This window comes from Tachysurus vachellii, chromosome 4, assembly GCF_030014155.1.
Source record: "Tachysurus vachellii isolate PV-2020 chromosome 4, HZAU_Pvac_v1, whole genome shotgun sequence".
Lineage (NCBI taxonomy): Eukaryota > Metazoa > Chordata > Actinopteri > Siluriformes > Bagridae > Tachysurus > Tachysurus vachellii.
Window position 1 is genome coordinate 15,014,071 of NC_083463.1, and position 17,100 is coordinate 15,031,170.

Sequence of the window (17,100 nt, forward strand, 5' to 3'; positions counted from 1 at the left end):
CTTATTACATGCTATTTATTTGTAAAACTGTTTAATGGTACAATATGACCATATTATAGCATTGCACACACACACAACATGCTTCTGAATAGCTTTTAGACACGAGTGTGACTTGCATCACACAGCCACTGATTTTAACTCGAGTGTCAGTCTGCGGTGAAGCCAGCCTTTTTAAAAACAAGTTTGAGGGCCTGATTTGGCTCGTGAGTCTGGTGTTTCACGTCATCTAGAGCAATAAAACCATTTTTGGTGGTGTGGGTGCATTGCTGCCCCATGGCTCCATGATCCACAGTTTGATCCTGAGCTTTGGTTGCTGTCAGTGTGCATTCACCTCGTATCCACATGGGTGTCCTCACCCCAGTTTTCTAACTTAAGCTTTCTTTTATTATTTTTATGTGAAGCATAATGGATTTAACTTTCTTTTCCAGGTAAATCTATGCAGAATCTCTGAATCCAGCACAAGCTTTTTTTTTTGTACTGGTCTGTGAGCTTGTGGTCAGGTCCAGGCATTATGTCAGATTTAATACTAGGGCGTGTGGCTCACTTTAGACATGAACAGAATGTTCTCAGGCTGTGGTTGGGTCGTCTTTAGAGCAAACCGTGTACGTAAGCCCAGAGCAGGGGGCTGTAGTTTAGAGATGTGGATGAGTTAATATGAATATGTCTGAGTGTGGAGTTTTGGGGATTCTTTGAAATGTGGTCTATCACTACATGCACATCCTGCCTGTGGAAGCCATTGATGCATAACTAGCCAATTGTTGCTTAGGTGCCTTGTGTATTTTATATATCTCGAATCTATATATGGTATTTAAGCATGTACACCGAAGCCATAAGTATGTGCTTTACGAATGAACAGACACGGACAGACCGACCGACAGACAGACATGCTATGCCAAATTCTTGTTACAACAGCTTAGTCAGTAACAAGATACAACACGTGCACACAATAAATAAAATGTTTAACCATTTATACACACACACTCACACAAATATATAAAACTAAGAAAAAACCTTAAATACAGACAAGTTAAAAAAGAAATTTAACATATAGAGGACAACAATAACCTCAACGATAAAACATTTGTCAGACTGTGTATTTATAATCACACCCTCCAGTCACCCGTATGAGGATGAGGTTCCTCTCAAGGTTTCTTCCTTTACCATCTAAGGGAGTTTTTCCTCGCCACAGTCGCCTCAGTCACCTCAGACTTGCTCATTGCTGATAAATAACACATTTAAATATATCTAATATTAATCTTGAATTTTTGTATTATATTAATCTTTATATTATTCTTTATAATAACCTTTTGTTCTATGTTTATGTTCTGTAAAGCTGCTTTGAGACGATGTCAATTGTAAAAAGCGCCATCCAAATACATTTAAATTGAATTGAATATAGCTCTGGAGCTCACAGCACCAGGAGGTTTATACTATAGTCTATTTGTGTTATACTTTTAAAACACTATTTTATTACAAAATACTGTAGGCTATTGCATATTAGGATATTATAACAAGTTATGTAATGAAAGTCTTGATGTTAGGCTTTAAAATAATGTACAGGGGTCTGGATACCCCGGCCACTGGATACATCTCCATGCATATAATTTGCATTTAAACCTCCTGTCTGCTGGGAATGCTGGGAATCAGTGGAGATACAGTCTAGAGACACAAAGTCATCCGCTTCGCCTGGCCACTTCTGATCGGATCAGGGCCAAAGCTTCCATCAGAAACAAGTGTCATGAGTGCTACAAACAAACGTGTTTTTGTATCACTTTACACACCTTATTTTTCAAGACCTGCAAAAATATGTTGATCTCAGACATCACCTCTGTTACACTGATGTAGAGAAATCTGTTGAGGTGATGGAGAACATGAGGCAACAGTGACTGATGAGGAATCAATATCTGTTCTTCATATAAATCAAGTTTCTAATGAAACACTGACTTCTGCAAACATTGTGCTTCGAGTCTGGAACACTAGCAAACATAAGTCTTCCCAATGCTATCTGGTGTGTGAAGGGATAATTTACTGCATGCCGGTATAAGAGATGGCCATCAGGCTGGGGAGAGAAGTACCTTAGATATCGGTGTTGCTCTCAGTTGCTTAATTTCCTGTTGTCGCCTTTTGAAGAGAAAGGCAAAGTTCATCAAGCAATATTTATAATCCCTTACAAGCAATATGTATAATCCTCTTTTGATCTGTGTGCGCGTGTGTGTAGGTGTGTGTGTATTCAGAGACTTGATTTAGCTGATACTGTGGAATGTTATGAAGGTTGAACTTGTATATTCACTTACCAACCACTTTATATGGCGTCTCTATTCACCTGTGCTTTCACAAAGTTTTCTAGTCAGCCAGTCATATTGCAGCACCGCAGTGAACAGAATCAGGTCGAGAACTTCAATTAATGTTTCGGACAGCAGAATGAATTTCCCGGGATATTTTAGACAGCCTGTGTCCGCAATAGTCTAATATTCCAGTTTAGCATGTTGATGCGATGTTTTTCTGCTCACCACGCTTGCAAAAAGCGGTTATTTGAAGTAGGCTTCCTGTCTTTTCCAGCCTGTCTGATCATTCTCCTCTGATGTCACTAATCAACAAGGTGTTTCCATCCTGCAGAACTGCTGCTCACTGGAACACTCCTCAAAGTGTTTTGTTCATTTTATGCCAGCCAGCTTTGACGGACTTTATTACCCTATCGTTATCAAATGGTGCTCTAGTAGAAATAAATCGAAATCAAATTCAATAAGAAGCAAACAACCGCAACGTTGTAGACAATCGTACAATATATTACTCTGTCGTGACATGAGAATATTAAGTGTTTATGTTGATGATTTTGAATCAAACATCATAATCCAAACTTCGTTATTAAATAGGCGCAGAAGGATTCAATAATTCCGAAGTCGGATAAAACGGTCGATTTCCACAGCCTTCTTCTACTTCTCACTGTAGCTCTCACAGGTATAAGTTACTGTTGTTTGAAAGTTTCTATGAGATCTATTTAAGCAGTACAAAATGGTAATGCTGCTGTATAATCTATAACACGTGTTGGTTGTTGCAACCCGGAGCTATAGCGCTATCAGCCACTTTACAAGTGGAAATGATTACAGCTATCTCACGCCAGCTTGGTGTGGATTACACGGAATTATCATCTTTTGTCATACTTAATCTGTGCCATCATGACACATTTCAGTTTAACAGGCGATTATTTGGTGATCTTTTAAACAATTATTTACCAAATGTTATTTAGCCAAGGTAAATAAGATAATCCTTTTCAGTCATTCAGCTTATGGTTTTAGCAGTAACTGTAATAAATTGGCACAGATGCTCATTATAACTAGTTATCAGTCTAACCACTTTCTTGAACAGCTTTTTCTTTACAAAATCTCTACCAGCTCTATGAGTCTTAAAGGCTCTCTTGCATGATCAGGTCTCCTCAGCTCCTGGCACAGCATTAGGATTCAGCTCTAAGGGCTTTTTCGCCTCAACAACTTTCAAGCTGTTCTTTCTAAACTTTTATTTTTTTAGTTTTAGATTACTTGTTGAGTGTACAAGGGATATGGTAGCCTAGTGTTCAAGGTGTTGGAGCTTAAATCCCAGGTCCACCAAGCTACCACTACTGGGCCCCTGAGCAATTGCTAAGTTGTTTAAAAAAAAAAAAAGGAGATAAAATGTAAGTTGCTCTGGATAAGAGTGTCTACCAAAATGTTATTTAAAAGAGCAGTATATGATAAGAACTGTATTATATTACATTACTACACATGCACATTTTCTCTTTTTCTTTTGTCATCAGTTTTGCCTTTATTATTAGCTTGCTAAAGTTAAAGTATTCAGGCAGCCATTGACAACATTATCGATTGAGGAGAAGCGCCAAATAATGTTATTGCTTATGGCAAAAGCATAAGCATAAGCAGTCACTAGTAAATCTGTGAAAAGGCAGTCCTCGGCGCCTTGCAGTCCTCGGCGCCTTGCAGTCCTCGGCGCCTTGCAGTCCTCTGCGCCTTGCAGTCCTCGGCGCCTTGCAGTCCTCGGCGCCTTGCAGTCCTCGGCGCCTTGCAGTCCTCGGCGCCTTGCAGTCCTCTGCGCCTTGCAGTCCTCGGCGCCTTGCAGTCCTCGGCGCCTTGCAGTCCTCGGCGCCTTGCAGTCCTCGGCGCCTTGCAGTCCTCGGCGCCTTGCAGTCCTCGGCGCCTTGCAGTCCTCGACGTCTAGCACCTTGTCAAAAGCTACAGTCATAATCTCATACAGATTGCTTTGGACAATAAAATATTGTTAAATAGCGCCCACTTATTTTTATTTGCTTTAGAGCTTATTATATTATATGTTTAGCTTAGTAAGGTATGTATCAACTGGATTTAATAAGTCTGATTAAGGTGGAGTAGATTCAGTATTTTCTTTTTACTCATTTATTTTTTAAGTGAACTGACGTTGTGAAAAAATTCTTTTTTTTTTTCCCTTTCTTAAACCTATGGCGCTCTCATCAGTGTAAAAAAACAACAACAAAAAAACACGATTAGGTCATTTTTGTGTCCTTAAGTTTTATTAGCTTCAGGACGATTCAAATGTAAATCTGGATTTCTTTTCGTAAAGGCGTAAATTGCAAGCAGAATGGAAAATAAATATCACCCGAACCTACTTTGTGGCCAGGTTAACATTTCAAACTGACAGACTGACATTCCTCTTAGGATTTTTAAAAAATATTTCCCCAAATTCCTCTGATAATGTCAAGTGGCTCAGGCTGGATTGAGAAATACAGTCAGATTTATATTCACTTGGTTCACAGAGCTTGACACTTAGGATAAGGTTTTATCTTTCTTTACTTTCACATATAGACTCATCCAGAACTTTTCCAGCTTTTCACACAATTTAAAATATATCTATATTTTATATTTTTTATGTAAGAAATATAAAATTAATATATTTCTCTCTCTCTCTCTCTCTCTCTCTCTCTATATATATATATATATATATATATATATATATATATATAAGTAAAATGTAATTGTATACAGGCATCATTGTTGTTGTTGATGTTGGTGGGACAGAGTGGGTTGCTTATGGAGTGCAGTTTCTGTTCATTGTTTATCTTGTTGTTATTCTGCACTGATTCTCCAGAGGTTCATAGGAAGTTTAGAGATCTTTGCATTATTTATTCTCATTGTGGCCCTAGGGGAAGAAATGTTAGGTGCAAGTCCATTTGTTGGCAAAGCTGCCGGTTATTGCATTTATTTTAATATATAAACAAATAAGATGTAGTCTTTTATTAAATATACTTAAAAAAAAAACCCAAATCCAAATAGTACCCAGTCATGCAGTGGATGCACATTCATTCATGCCTGTAGGTGTTGCCTATTTACATTTCTGCCCATTAGTGAGCTGAATCAGGCCCGAAGGGACACAGGAGCTGCAATTAGGTGACTGGCCTAAGTATTGACTTTTTCTCTGATGTGCCACTGCTCTTGACCCGTCTGCTCTCTCCTCTTTCTCCCACAGCTTGTGGCTGATCAATGAGCTCCCACACAGCAGTGTGAACAAAGTGAAAAGCTCTGTTTTTGGCTTAACGGTTTAGTTAGTTTATTAATGACAAATGTTTCCTGATTGTTTGCAGGTAACCTGTAGAGTTAACATGTACTCACTGTGACTAGTCCCTCAGAAACCAGTGGAACAGCAAGACCAATTCATTTATCTGTGCTGTTGACCAAAGACATTTAGGTTTAAGATGAATATGAGGCAAACGTTTAGTATTCAGCTTTGTTATTTACATCTAGATGTTGTTAAATAGTACACAGTACACAGATATTTCTTACAGTAACTGCCACAAATCAGAGACTCATCGACGTCGCCAAAAAGTTGGTTTCTTCTTTTGTCATGCTTGTCTAGGCTTGTTCTGTTTCAGTTGATTGTTTTGAGGAGGGGAAAAAAACTCCATTGCGTTAATGTCTTTTGATATAAGGTGCAAGGTCTCGCTTAGCCAGTCTAAACCCTTCCACGGCATTCGTGCCTTCGAACTTTGCTAAAACATGCATTTAAAGATGTCCAGTAGTCAATCCCACACGTGTTCACTAACTCTTTCTGCTCTGTTGTTTTAAAGCATGTGGCTTGCCTGGCATTACAATTCTTCATGATTTATGCCTATCTTGGCAGAAACAAGATAGATAAATCTCTAGAGTATAGTGTCGTTTTTGCTTGAATATTTGATGCTAATAATTAAACGAATATTAGCATTGTACTAAGGTTATTATTTGCATCCGCAGCGTATAAAAGAGGCAGAAGGTTAGAGCTGCATCAGCAGTTCATTGTAGAACTTAAGTTTCCCATGCTAGCTAAAGGTTTCTATACTCCAGAGACTATTGCTAATTTTTATTTATTTTTCCCCCAGAAGCTCTAGAATAGGATCAATTCTGAACCTACTGGATAAATCTGTTCATATTAATTATGTTATGGAGTCAAAAAAAAAAACATGCCTGGGATTAAAAATTGTAAAGCTTTAATTAAAATTGGATTGTAATATGGTTTATTTCTTTAAAAAAAACCCTTACATATTAATTACTGAGCAGCCAAAGTAAATTATGCATGCAAGCACGACAAACACTGCTGATGATGTGTCACCAAACTAAAGTACACTTTATACATGTAACCTAGGACATCAAGAAATGACACTGGGAATGTTTGGAAACAGTAGAATCAAATGTATGCGTGTGCGCATGTCAGTATTAAGAGATTTATTAGACACACAATACAACCTGTGATATTAGTATTAGTTCTCACCTTTTTTATTCGTTATTATTGTTCCTGCATAACATAAGATTGTCAGGCTTTAATTCTAGGCCCTTTTGTTCACTAATTAAGGACAGAGATGACTAAATATTTATTTATTTACATTTTTTTAAGCTTCTATGCATGAGAAGGTAAAAGTCAAGGTCATGGTTTTCTAAAGCTGAGCTAGTTTGTAAAAGGAAAATAATATGCAACTAAGTAACTACGCAACATTTGCTCAGTGAATGAAGCTGGTGGTGAATATTCTGGTGGGAAGCTGCTCACACGGCTTCTGGTGGTGAGCCACACTGTTATAATGTTCATTTTAACGACAGTCATCATGTGTCAGTTATAATCCGTGCTGCGCAGATGGAGCAAAATCTCAAATTCTTATGATTGCTTTTGGTTTTTATCCTTTCCGCAGTCTGGTGAAGCTGGAAAAAAAAGACAAAAAAAAGTCTCATATCCTAATATGGTGGTGTCAGGATCTTTGCTCAATCACACATTTTACATCTTAGTGATGTAAAGTGACAGGAGGCCGTCAGAATGGGGCTTTTGTGTCTATATAATAAACTATGGATATGGACAAAATAACGTCAGTGCATATCGTTCTATGAGTGATTATAAAAGTGCTGTGATTCGGGGAAAGCAGACCTCTGCACCAGTCAGTGACTAAAATGATTTTACAAATAGTTTGCTTTTGCTTTCTGCATGTAAAGAGTACCGTCGCTTAGTGCTTTTGTGCTCTCATTAGTGTCAGTTCTTTACAATCATATACCCACTCTACAACACAGCAAGTTTATAAATACATAGAGGTACTTTGTGTGCAGGGTTTCCTTTCATTGTTTTCTCCACGTGAGGTGTCGTCGTGATTGTGTTTGATTTTCCCCGAATCACTAACATGCTGTGTACCTCTCTGTTGTGTTTCCAGGCAACAGCTGTGTCAGACAAATTTCGAATCACCGCCGATCTCCCCCAAGTCCCCCACGATGGCCGTCGGTGGAAAAGCAGCTAGGCAGAAAGCCCTAAAGAAAGAGGGCGCTACTCTCACTCACTTTTTCCAGAAACGAGCCCCAGTCAGCTCTTCCACAGGAACACAGTCAGGCTCGAAGTGTTTGCTCCCAGTGAAAACAGAGCCCATGGAGGTGTGTGTGCAGGAAGCTTTCCTGCCAAAGAGTGCAGTGACCGTGACAACAGCAGTGAAAGAAAAGAAGTGGAGTGTGCTCACTTTCGCCTCCACATCGCAGGATATTAAACCTGTGCCCAAAGGTAATGCACGTGAACACGCATAATGGTTTGCACGACCTATTCCACTTAAATAAAACGTAGTGTTTCTTAGCGTCAGAATGAAACTAGAATGAAATGCAGTGTGATGAGGAAAATGATACTAAGCCACTTTTAAAATATGGTCTGGTTGACGCTGTGAGAACACCAGCACTTCAACAACATGTGTTTAATGTGATATATTACAAAGAGAATTTCATGAGAAATGTAACTGCAATATTCTCTTTCACTGTATCGTTTTAATCATTTGTATTGTTTTAGTGCCAGTGCGTTTTACATTTAGCGGTTGGACTTGTCATCGTCCTCAGTTGAGGATGTAATTCCCACACACACTTTGGTCATGTAGTGTATATACTAAGCTGACAGATTCTATTCCACTCTCAGATATAAGAGACAGTTCCTTATGCTAGTTCAGAATAGCCAACATATTTCCAGGCCTTGGCATCTTTCACCAAGCAGTTATCATGTGCATGCGCAGTGACTACACAGCCGGCTTGGTGCTTCATCTGGAGCTGCCACCATTAGTGTAACCAAAGCAAGTCCTCGTCAGTGTGGCATCAAAATCCCTGTTATTTCTGTATCATACAGAAGAGTACATTTACATTTCCAGCATTTGGCAGACGTCCTTATCCTGAGCAGCTTGCATTTAAAGGTGGAGGTGTTTTTGGTGATTTCAAATGTCAACATTGGCTTTCAAACAACAAACACGCCCCTAACCCAAATGGGTCCCACCCTGTTTTGATAGCCCCGCCCACACCTACACCAGACAAGTATAACCCAAGTATAACCCAGAGAAGTATTATGGCTGAACCTGTTGGGGCAGCTGACCGAGGGGATATTTTTATGAATAAATTAACTCGATGAGTAATACTATGGTAATACAAATATGTTTCACGCGGAAGACGCCGGAAAGCTGATCCTATATTAACATGGGTCCTACTTCTTGCCTTATCGTAAGCCTTTCTTCGTTTTCTTACTTTGTTTTTATCTGCCATGTCAATGTTAAAACTGCTTTCTGCTAATGTCACACATGCACACTGAACACTCTCTCTCCGCCGCATATTGACAAGACCCGCCCCCTACTGCTCATTGGCTACACGTTAGTTTTGTTTTTGTTTTGTTTGCGGCCCAACGCAGTTTTCTGAAGCATTTCTCAAACAAGGGAGACCCCACCTTTAATCTCATTTTATACAACTGAACAATTGAGGGTTAAGGCTTTGCTCAGGGACTCAGCAGTGGCAGTTGGTGGACCTGAGACCTTCTGATCAGTAGTCTAACACCTTAAACACTAAGCTACCACGTTTCCATTTGCTGATGTAGGTTGGGTCTCATTTTCTGACACAAGCTGACAGGACAGAGCATGTGTGTACTCATTTGATAAGCAAATAGAATGATGGAGCTGAGCCACACAGACTGCTCTGCTAAGAGAAACGTCTCCTTAATGATTTCAGAACACCACATCTGCTGCCACATTGTTGACTTGTCTATAGATGTTTCTATGCATTTGATTTCTTTTTTTGTAGTATTGTCAGCACCATACGTTGCTACAAATCTGTAATTGAGTAACACGTCTCCTTTGCAGAGACGACGTAAATAATGTGGCACAGACTGTTGAAAATATACTAGTTTATTTATACTTCAAATTTATTTATACTTCAAACCCTTCTGTGATTTCTAAACTGCTTAGCACTCTTTTAAAGGTTTAGGCACAACCCTGAAATATTGCTAGGTGTTTTGTGTATCTTTTATGAAAGAATCTATACTGTTGTTGTCCTTCAGAAACCTCTGCAATCACTTTCTTTTTGTTTTTTCATGCAGCTCTAGCAGCTCATTATGCAAATGTACGCTTCTCCATCTAATTACCCTGTGCTGCGATGCTAAGTTCTTCAAAGAGAACATTTCTCCATGGCCTTAAATGCTAGCATAGTGCTGAGTTTTGAATTTGAATGATGTCTTTACCTGATGCCACCTTTTGAAAGAAGTTTACTTCTTCATTTACATTCTGGAAGGTGCTTTTCATAGCCAGAGGATGCCAAGCGAGCAGCGGCCACTTCACCTCCATTACAGCCGCTCAGAGTCTTTTATTGAAATGAAATGATTGCTCTGGGTAGACCCCATCATCTTCAGACAATTGTATGTAAATTTAACAACCCACATGTACCTCAACAAAATGATGGAAATCAGAATCGACAAATATTAAACTAAAACACAGGTCATTAAGCAGCTTATTGGGCCCAGGCACAAATTTTACACTCTATCTGGTGTCTGCTTTCTGAGGTATATGTTCCACCTGTTCCTTGTGTGTGAATTGTGCACGCTGACTCATTTCGCTTCATTAATTCTCATTTTCCACTCCTCTCATCATTTGTCCTGCATCTTTGCGTCCGCTCAGCTGTTAAACGTTTATGCTCATGAGTTGGTCTTTGAGTTTTGGTAGTACAGATTACTGAGTCTTCTATTCCATTTTCTAATTATTTCTGGTTGCTACCAAAACACAGACTCGCACAAGTTGTAAGCTGTTGTGATACAAATATGTTACCAAAACTGTGTTCCTGCTTTGATTTTGTGTTACAGTGGAATGTCCGGTGTGCAGCGTGGAAGTGTCTCAGCAGCACATTAATAAACATCTGGATACATGTCTGACCAGAGGGGAGAAGAAGGATAGCCTCAGAAGGTTTGGAAATGAAGTTATTTTGTTACTGTAAACTGAACGTATAGAAATCTGCACGTAACTGCTGTAGCAACAGTAACATTTACTTACTTTATTGCACTAAAGGAGTTTGGTGCCTTTTAGTCTTCCTGTACGGTGGAAGTCAGAGTGGTCTGTAAAAGTGCAGAGTTCCTGTGTTGATGGATTTATGTGTCAGTTCCTTTCTGCCTCACCCGTGAAGCAGATTTGTAAAATACAGGAGCCGTATTTCATTCCTGGTTTGTAAAATCTATATATAAATACGCTCGTAGCAGAAGACGCAAACTGTCCAGTGGCAGCATCCTAAAATAGGCCTCCGTAATGCTTTTTTGTAGTGTTGTGTAAGACTAGTTTACTTGTGACTTACAAAATATATTATTATCTTCCCCTCAGGTCTGACCAGCTAGGCATATCCTGTTCTGCATGTGTAGAGCCCAAGTGAGTGTCCACAGTTGTCTTGAAGTAACACAGTCAGAAAAGGGTTGTCCAGGCTTATCTTCAAAGGCCCAGTGTGTGTCAGGTTTCATTCCAACCAAGCAGAAGATCCATCCCAGTCTACTGAAAGCCAACATTTGTGTGGCTCCTGCTTGATTAGGATGCAAACCTGCACGTACACTGGCCCTTTGCAGATAAGATCAGACTGCCCTGAATTAGAAGGTGCTTTTTCCACAGTCTCTCTAACATCTGGCCAGGTGATGTAAAAAAGTACTGCTGCTCATTTGTATGTCTGAAGATGTGATAAGCACACAGCTGCTTTGCCATCCACTGATTATTCAGTGCTGTAATGAACAACATAAACAGTGGACCTCTTCTTCATGGAGACTCAACACTAGCGTTCTCGTGTGACGGTGTTTGTAACTCTGCCTTGATGAGAGAGATGTCATGCAACCGTGCTCAGATCATAAAGAGGGTGATTATAAAAAGGAAGGAAAATTTCTAGAGCGTCGTCTTTTTGTTCAAGACCGTTGATGATGAAAACGGATTGATTTATGAATCAAATCTATTTTTTAACTAAATGTGCTTCTGTCTTCAGTGAACACGGCAACGTTTTTAGATGGCACATCTTTATATTTTCCCTGAATTTCTTCTACCATCAGCATTGTGGCTAATTTCCAACTTAAAAACGTTTATTTATTTCTTTGCCTTACACAGAAATTTTGCCCTCCGAATCATAAAAGATGACTGTTACGACTCCAAGATTCTGTTTATGTTAACGTGTTTCTATGCAGCCCAATGATCTTCCACCCTGGCAGCTGAGGTTGGCCTGATGGGCTTTGTGGCAGAATTTTATGGAAGTACTGATGAATGTGGTTGTGCTTCAGCATTCTGATGGCCTTAAGCGCATCCCACCACTCTACATGCACACAGCTCGAGAGATTGATAGCAGATGAATGGAAACATGATGCATGGTTTTTCAATGTTAATGTCTGGTGTTTTTTGGGCCTTCTGCCATTTGATGAGTGATTTAAAGGCGTTTACAGTCAAGTCGAGTCTTATTCAGAAAGCTCACTTTAGCCTTCCATGTTGGTTTAGTGTGATGTGAAATGTTATGTTAACATGTAGAAACTGTTATTGTATCGTTATTCTTAAGAGTTTTGTTAAAATTTGTCCCTGCACTTGCTGTCTTTTGAAATTGACAATCTTTTGGAACTTTATGTACGTTGTCAGTTCTCAGAAGCGCAGGCCGATGGCCAAGCTGGTGTACGCTCTAATGACAATGGTGGAGTTAAAGAGAAGGCTGAGAGAGTGCCATCTGTCCACGCAAGGCTCCAGAGAGCAGCTCATCCGACGGCACCAGGAGTTCATACATATCTACAACGCACAGTGTGATGCACTCAACCCCAGATCAAGTACGTCTTTGGCATTCTATCAGAGACACCGCTTCACTTTTATAAGCCTAGTAAATGAGAGTAAAAATACTTTGCCAAAAAAATGTGACCACCTGCGTTGTTTTTTTTGTCCCTTTATTTGCCAAAATAATTTTCTTTTTAATTATTTTTTCTGTATTTATTCAAGTTTGGCTATTTTCACATATTCAGATCTCTTCAGGTTCCTCAGGAAGTTTACAAGCAGTTCTTTGCACTGATTTAAATTTGTGTACTTGAGTGAGCATGCTGTCAGAAAAGGCTTGTACACAAGCATTGTGTTTTTGCTTGTACACGGGTTGTGTTAAAATCTTAAGAGTTGTGCAGTTAGTCACTTTGTGGATTGCAGTGAATCTAGTAAAAACAGTCAGCTGTGTTGTGCCCTTGTGCCAAATATGTTTGGACTTTATGTGATTTTACATCTCTCTTTATGTGGAATAGATGTTTTTTTACTCTGGTTGATTGTGCTAGAAGCTGACAGAATGATTAAGGGTCAAGGGTTAGGTGGATTAAATTTGATTTCTTATAGCTTTGTAGTATTCTTGGACCCTGAACTATTCATATATTTATTTAGGATAAATGATATATTTATCCTAAATAATAATAAAATACATTTATGAGGATACATTTTGATGAAGACATAATAATAATAATACTAATAATATGTTTAATTTATATAGCGCCTTTCCCAAGCTCAAGGACGCTTAAAGACGTTATAGCTCTTCTGTTATGTCTATTGAACACTACACAATTTCACTCGTCTTTTTTTCTGTGCTTGCTATCAAACAGCGTGGCTCTAATAGTGTAAGGTGTTTTTTTATTTATTTATTTTTTTATGGTAAAGTATCAGTAAAGAATATAATGAAAGTGACCAGGTGTGTTTCAACAGGGATCTCTCCAGGTGAAAAATCGTCTAGTGCGTGTACACTTCATCGTGTAGTGCAAACATCTCTACCATAGCAAACAAATGATCAGCATCTGGGAGATTTGAAGTGTTGTTGTGTGCATTCAGTATCGTGAGCTCTGGGTCAGGCTGCGGATTGTGCTGTAGGTGAAAAACTGATTTCTCTGACTAAGCCAAAAATCCTCAAGGTAATGAAATGCAAGGTTTTGGTTAAGTTTCTTGGGCATTTTGGGATGTTAATTTTGGGCTTGAAGAAACAGACTATCTTCATTGCATTTTTTTTTTTTTTTGTGAAGACGGATATAAAATGGTTTAAAATCCATCCATAAAATCCGGTTATTTAATTCCATTTAATGGTACATATACTCATGTCCTGTAATGGTGGGTGATACGACAGAAATATCACAAGTATTGATTTTCCACACATTTCTATAGGTTTCCGAACCAACTAGCAGCAAAACAGCAGTGTTGCATTTAAAAGCAAACCTGATGCGTTTGTTTAGTGTGAGTAAATATCAAGAAGTAATTTTTTTTTTTACAAGTTACATTTTTGAAAAGAATTTCTTTTTAACTTTTTACAATTTAACGATTCAGATTGCAGAAGATAATTGTATTAAATCTGCTTCCATAATTTGTAAAAAATAAAGAAATAAATGTTTACTTAAAGGTCATACGGCAGACACAATCTGTGGAAAGTGTTGTGTGATTTATCACAATAGTAAAACTTTGTCATGCTGCCTAGCCAAACTTCCTGAGAGGTTTCCCTTTTTTTGTTGGATATCTTTGCTGAGCATATCTGTGAAACCTGTCACAGAGTTTTAGTATTTTAGTAACTTTACCTGCCTATCAGTACATCTGCAGTCTTTTCTACTCAGGCGACGCCAAATACTTTCACATGACCGTAATCTCACTGTGCTCAGTAACATGTCAGCATCAGTCGTCATCTTCATGTGATATTCCTTTTCTTTCCGACAGGTGAGGACATTGCTAGAGAGGTTGAAAACAATGAGAAGATGAGGAATCTCCTGGAGAGTAAAAGTAAACCTGTATGTTTATTGTCTTGCTTCTTCTCACAAATAAAGTGTGTCAGTGTGTGCCAATCTTTTATTATTCCTGTGTTCTACACAAGCTAATGCTTACATTTCCCCCCGTTGTAGGCCATAATCATCACTAAAAAACACACAGCTGATGAAATCGAACAGTTGCACTCTGACTACCGTAAGTCACCGTACCCTTACCAACACCTCCCTTCCTTATCAGATAAACCTTGAAACATCTAGTCAAGCTTTCTTTCAGACCTGGCTGTTAAATTATCATTAATAGTCAAAAAAGCTCCACAATACGAGGCAAGCAGTAAGCTTTAATTGCGTATTGTGAATCTTTCCAGAAATCACATCTGACATATTCCTAACTTAAACATGCACGGACTCTTGGATGAAGCTTTTTCTAAAGTCTTTGATATAAAGGTGTAATAGGAATAGGATTCTTATACAGATGCGTTGGCCTTGTTTTTATCTCCTTTTATAGTTCTAGAGCTGGGAAAAGTTAGTGATACGTTTTCAGCAATAGACTTATTCACTTAAGTTCCTTACTTATAGTGAGCATAAAGCAACAGATTGTATTCCCTTCTACCTCTGCACTTTTGTTATATTTTGTCCCTGGCTATTCATTAGTTTGTTTTACCTGCTGCATTACACACATCAGCAGCGCAGTCTGCCTGTCAGTTAGACTTTTTACAAGGTGGATTAATTAGCGTGGACTGGTGACGTTTCAGAATCAGGAACACGCAGGTATGTGGAAGCACTGATGAAAACCAGCAAACGAAGCCACAGAGCAAGGCAATGATACACACTGGCTGACACTGCAGCACACAGTCATCAGCATACTGAGAAATAAAACAATAAACAGAGTCGAATTATAACTCTGCTGTGCGATTTGAAGAAAACACATCACAGCTCAGAGCAGAAACGTTTGAACTTTCGATTGTATTACGTTAGCTCTTAAGTTACAGTACATCAGCACTACGTGGCAATGTATTTTATTCTTCTCTGATGGATTCTGAGCAAATTAAACAGGAGTGGGGACGTGACTATGGGATCACTGTTAACTAATAGTCATATTCATAGAGACATCTAGAGATTTACCAGCTCCAGTTGGACTGTGCTTCAAGAAGTATTCGGACATAATAAGAGGAGATGCCAACTACATGTGGTTTTTATGGACATCAACCTCCTCATCAATACATTTGTCGGACTGTTTATGGAATTAGCGTATTTTTATAATCACACCCTCCAGTGTCATGAGGATATGAGGATAAGGTTCCCCTTTGAGTCTGGTTCCTCTTGAAAAAAATTCCTTTACCATTCAAGGGAGTTTTTCCTTGCCACAGTCACCTCAGACTTACTCATACAAACACATTTAAATATATCTAATATTAATCTTGAATTTTTATATTCTTTATATTAAACTTTTTGTTTTATGTTTATGTTCTGTAAAGCTGCTTAGAGACAATGTCAATGGTTAAAAGCACTATAGAAATAAATTTGAATATTGAATTGCTTATCTGAGTGTGGGGGAATGGTGGCTTAGCACGTTCGCCTCACACCTCCAGGGTTGGGGGTTCGATTCCCGCCTCTGCCTTGTGTGTGTGGAGTTTGCATGTTCTCCCCGTGCCTCGGGGGTTTCCTCTGGGTACTCCGGTTTCCTCCCCCGGTCCTAAGACATGCATGGTAGGTTGATTGGCATCTCTGGAAAATTGTCCGTAGTGTGTGATTGTGTGAGTGAATGTGTGTGTGTGTGTGTGTGTGCCCTGCGATGGGTTGGCACTCCATCCAGGGTGTATCCTGCCTTGATGCCTGATGACGCCTGAGGTAGGCACAGGCTCCCCGTGACCCGAGGTAGAAGATGAATGAATGAATGATCTGAATGTTGTTAGTTTGAATCCCAAGTCCACTAAACCGCCACTGCTGGGCCCCTGAGCAAGGCCCTTAACCCTCAATTGTTAATCTTTGATCAAATATGGCATCATAACAGTTATCTGCTTTCAAAGTGGGCCCTAAATACCACCTAGACAAAGAGAACACGGAGCTAAGGTTCCGTAAATGACTAAATAATCTTACAAACGTTTAGAGGCAAATCCACAATTTATTTTCTTTTCCAGAACACAGAACTTCTGCATCTCTGTTGTCACAATCAATTTATCATCTCACATCAGATCAGTCTTTTGTGACCCAAATACACACCATGTTCCTGTAGTTGGGATGTTTCGAGATTCTTTTTTTTGCCCCACGTCTGGTTTTCCCACAGCTGAGCACGATGGTCCAGGGTCCATTTCAAACAGTCTAAACACTACATATGTGTAAGTGCCCTTGGAAGTGTTTTCTATTATGCTGTTTAGTTATTTATCATCAGGACAGATTTCCACTCTGAACCTTATGCAAGAAATGTATGAGATTTTTATTTTTTTTTTTGCTGCTATCTTGCTCACCACCTTGAAAAATTCTCCTAATGCAGTGTTTTCCGATGATGAACGGCTTGCACATTCCTAATGGATGCAATATTAGTATGTCATATATTGCACACGCATCACGCTCAAGAGTTTCAACAGA

The 17,100-nt window shown here is 39.1% G+C and overlaps 1 protein-coding gene across 4 annotated transcripts in view; it reads left to right on the forward strand.

Moving 5' to 3' along the window:
- rad18 (RAD18 E3 ubiquitin protein ligase) overlaps positions 1-17,100 on the forward strand; it is a 51,891-nt gene that overhangs the window by 3,512 nt on the left and 31,279 nt on the right. For 3 of the 4 annotated variants that reach the window (XM_060867969.1, XM_060867971.1, XM_060867968.1), the window contains exons 5-10: positions 7,682-8,019; positions 10,609-10,708; positions 11,117-11,161; positions 12,392-12,573; positions 14,468-14,538; positions 14,650-14,710. In XM_060867969.1, coding sequence (XP_060723952.1) covers positions 7,682-8,019; positions 10,609-10,708; positions 11,117-11,161; positions 12,392-12,573; positions 14,468-14,538; positions 14,650-14,710 — 797 coding nt within the window. The remainder of the gene's footprint in view (positions 1-7,681; positions 8,020-10,608; positions 10,709-11,116; positions 11,162-12,391; positions 12,574-14,467; positions 14,539-14,649; positions 14,711-17,100) is intronic. The other variant, XM_060867970.1, reaches the window with a different exon arrangement.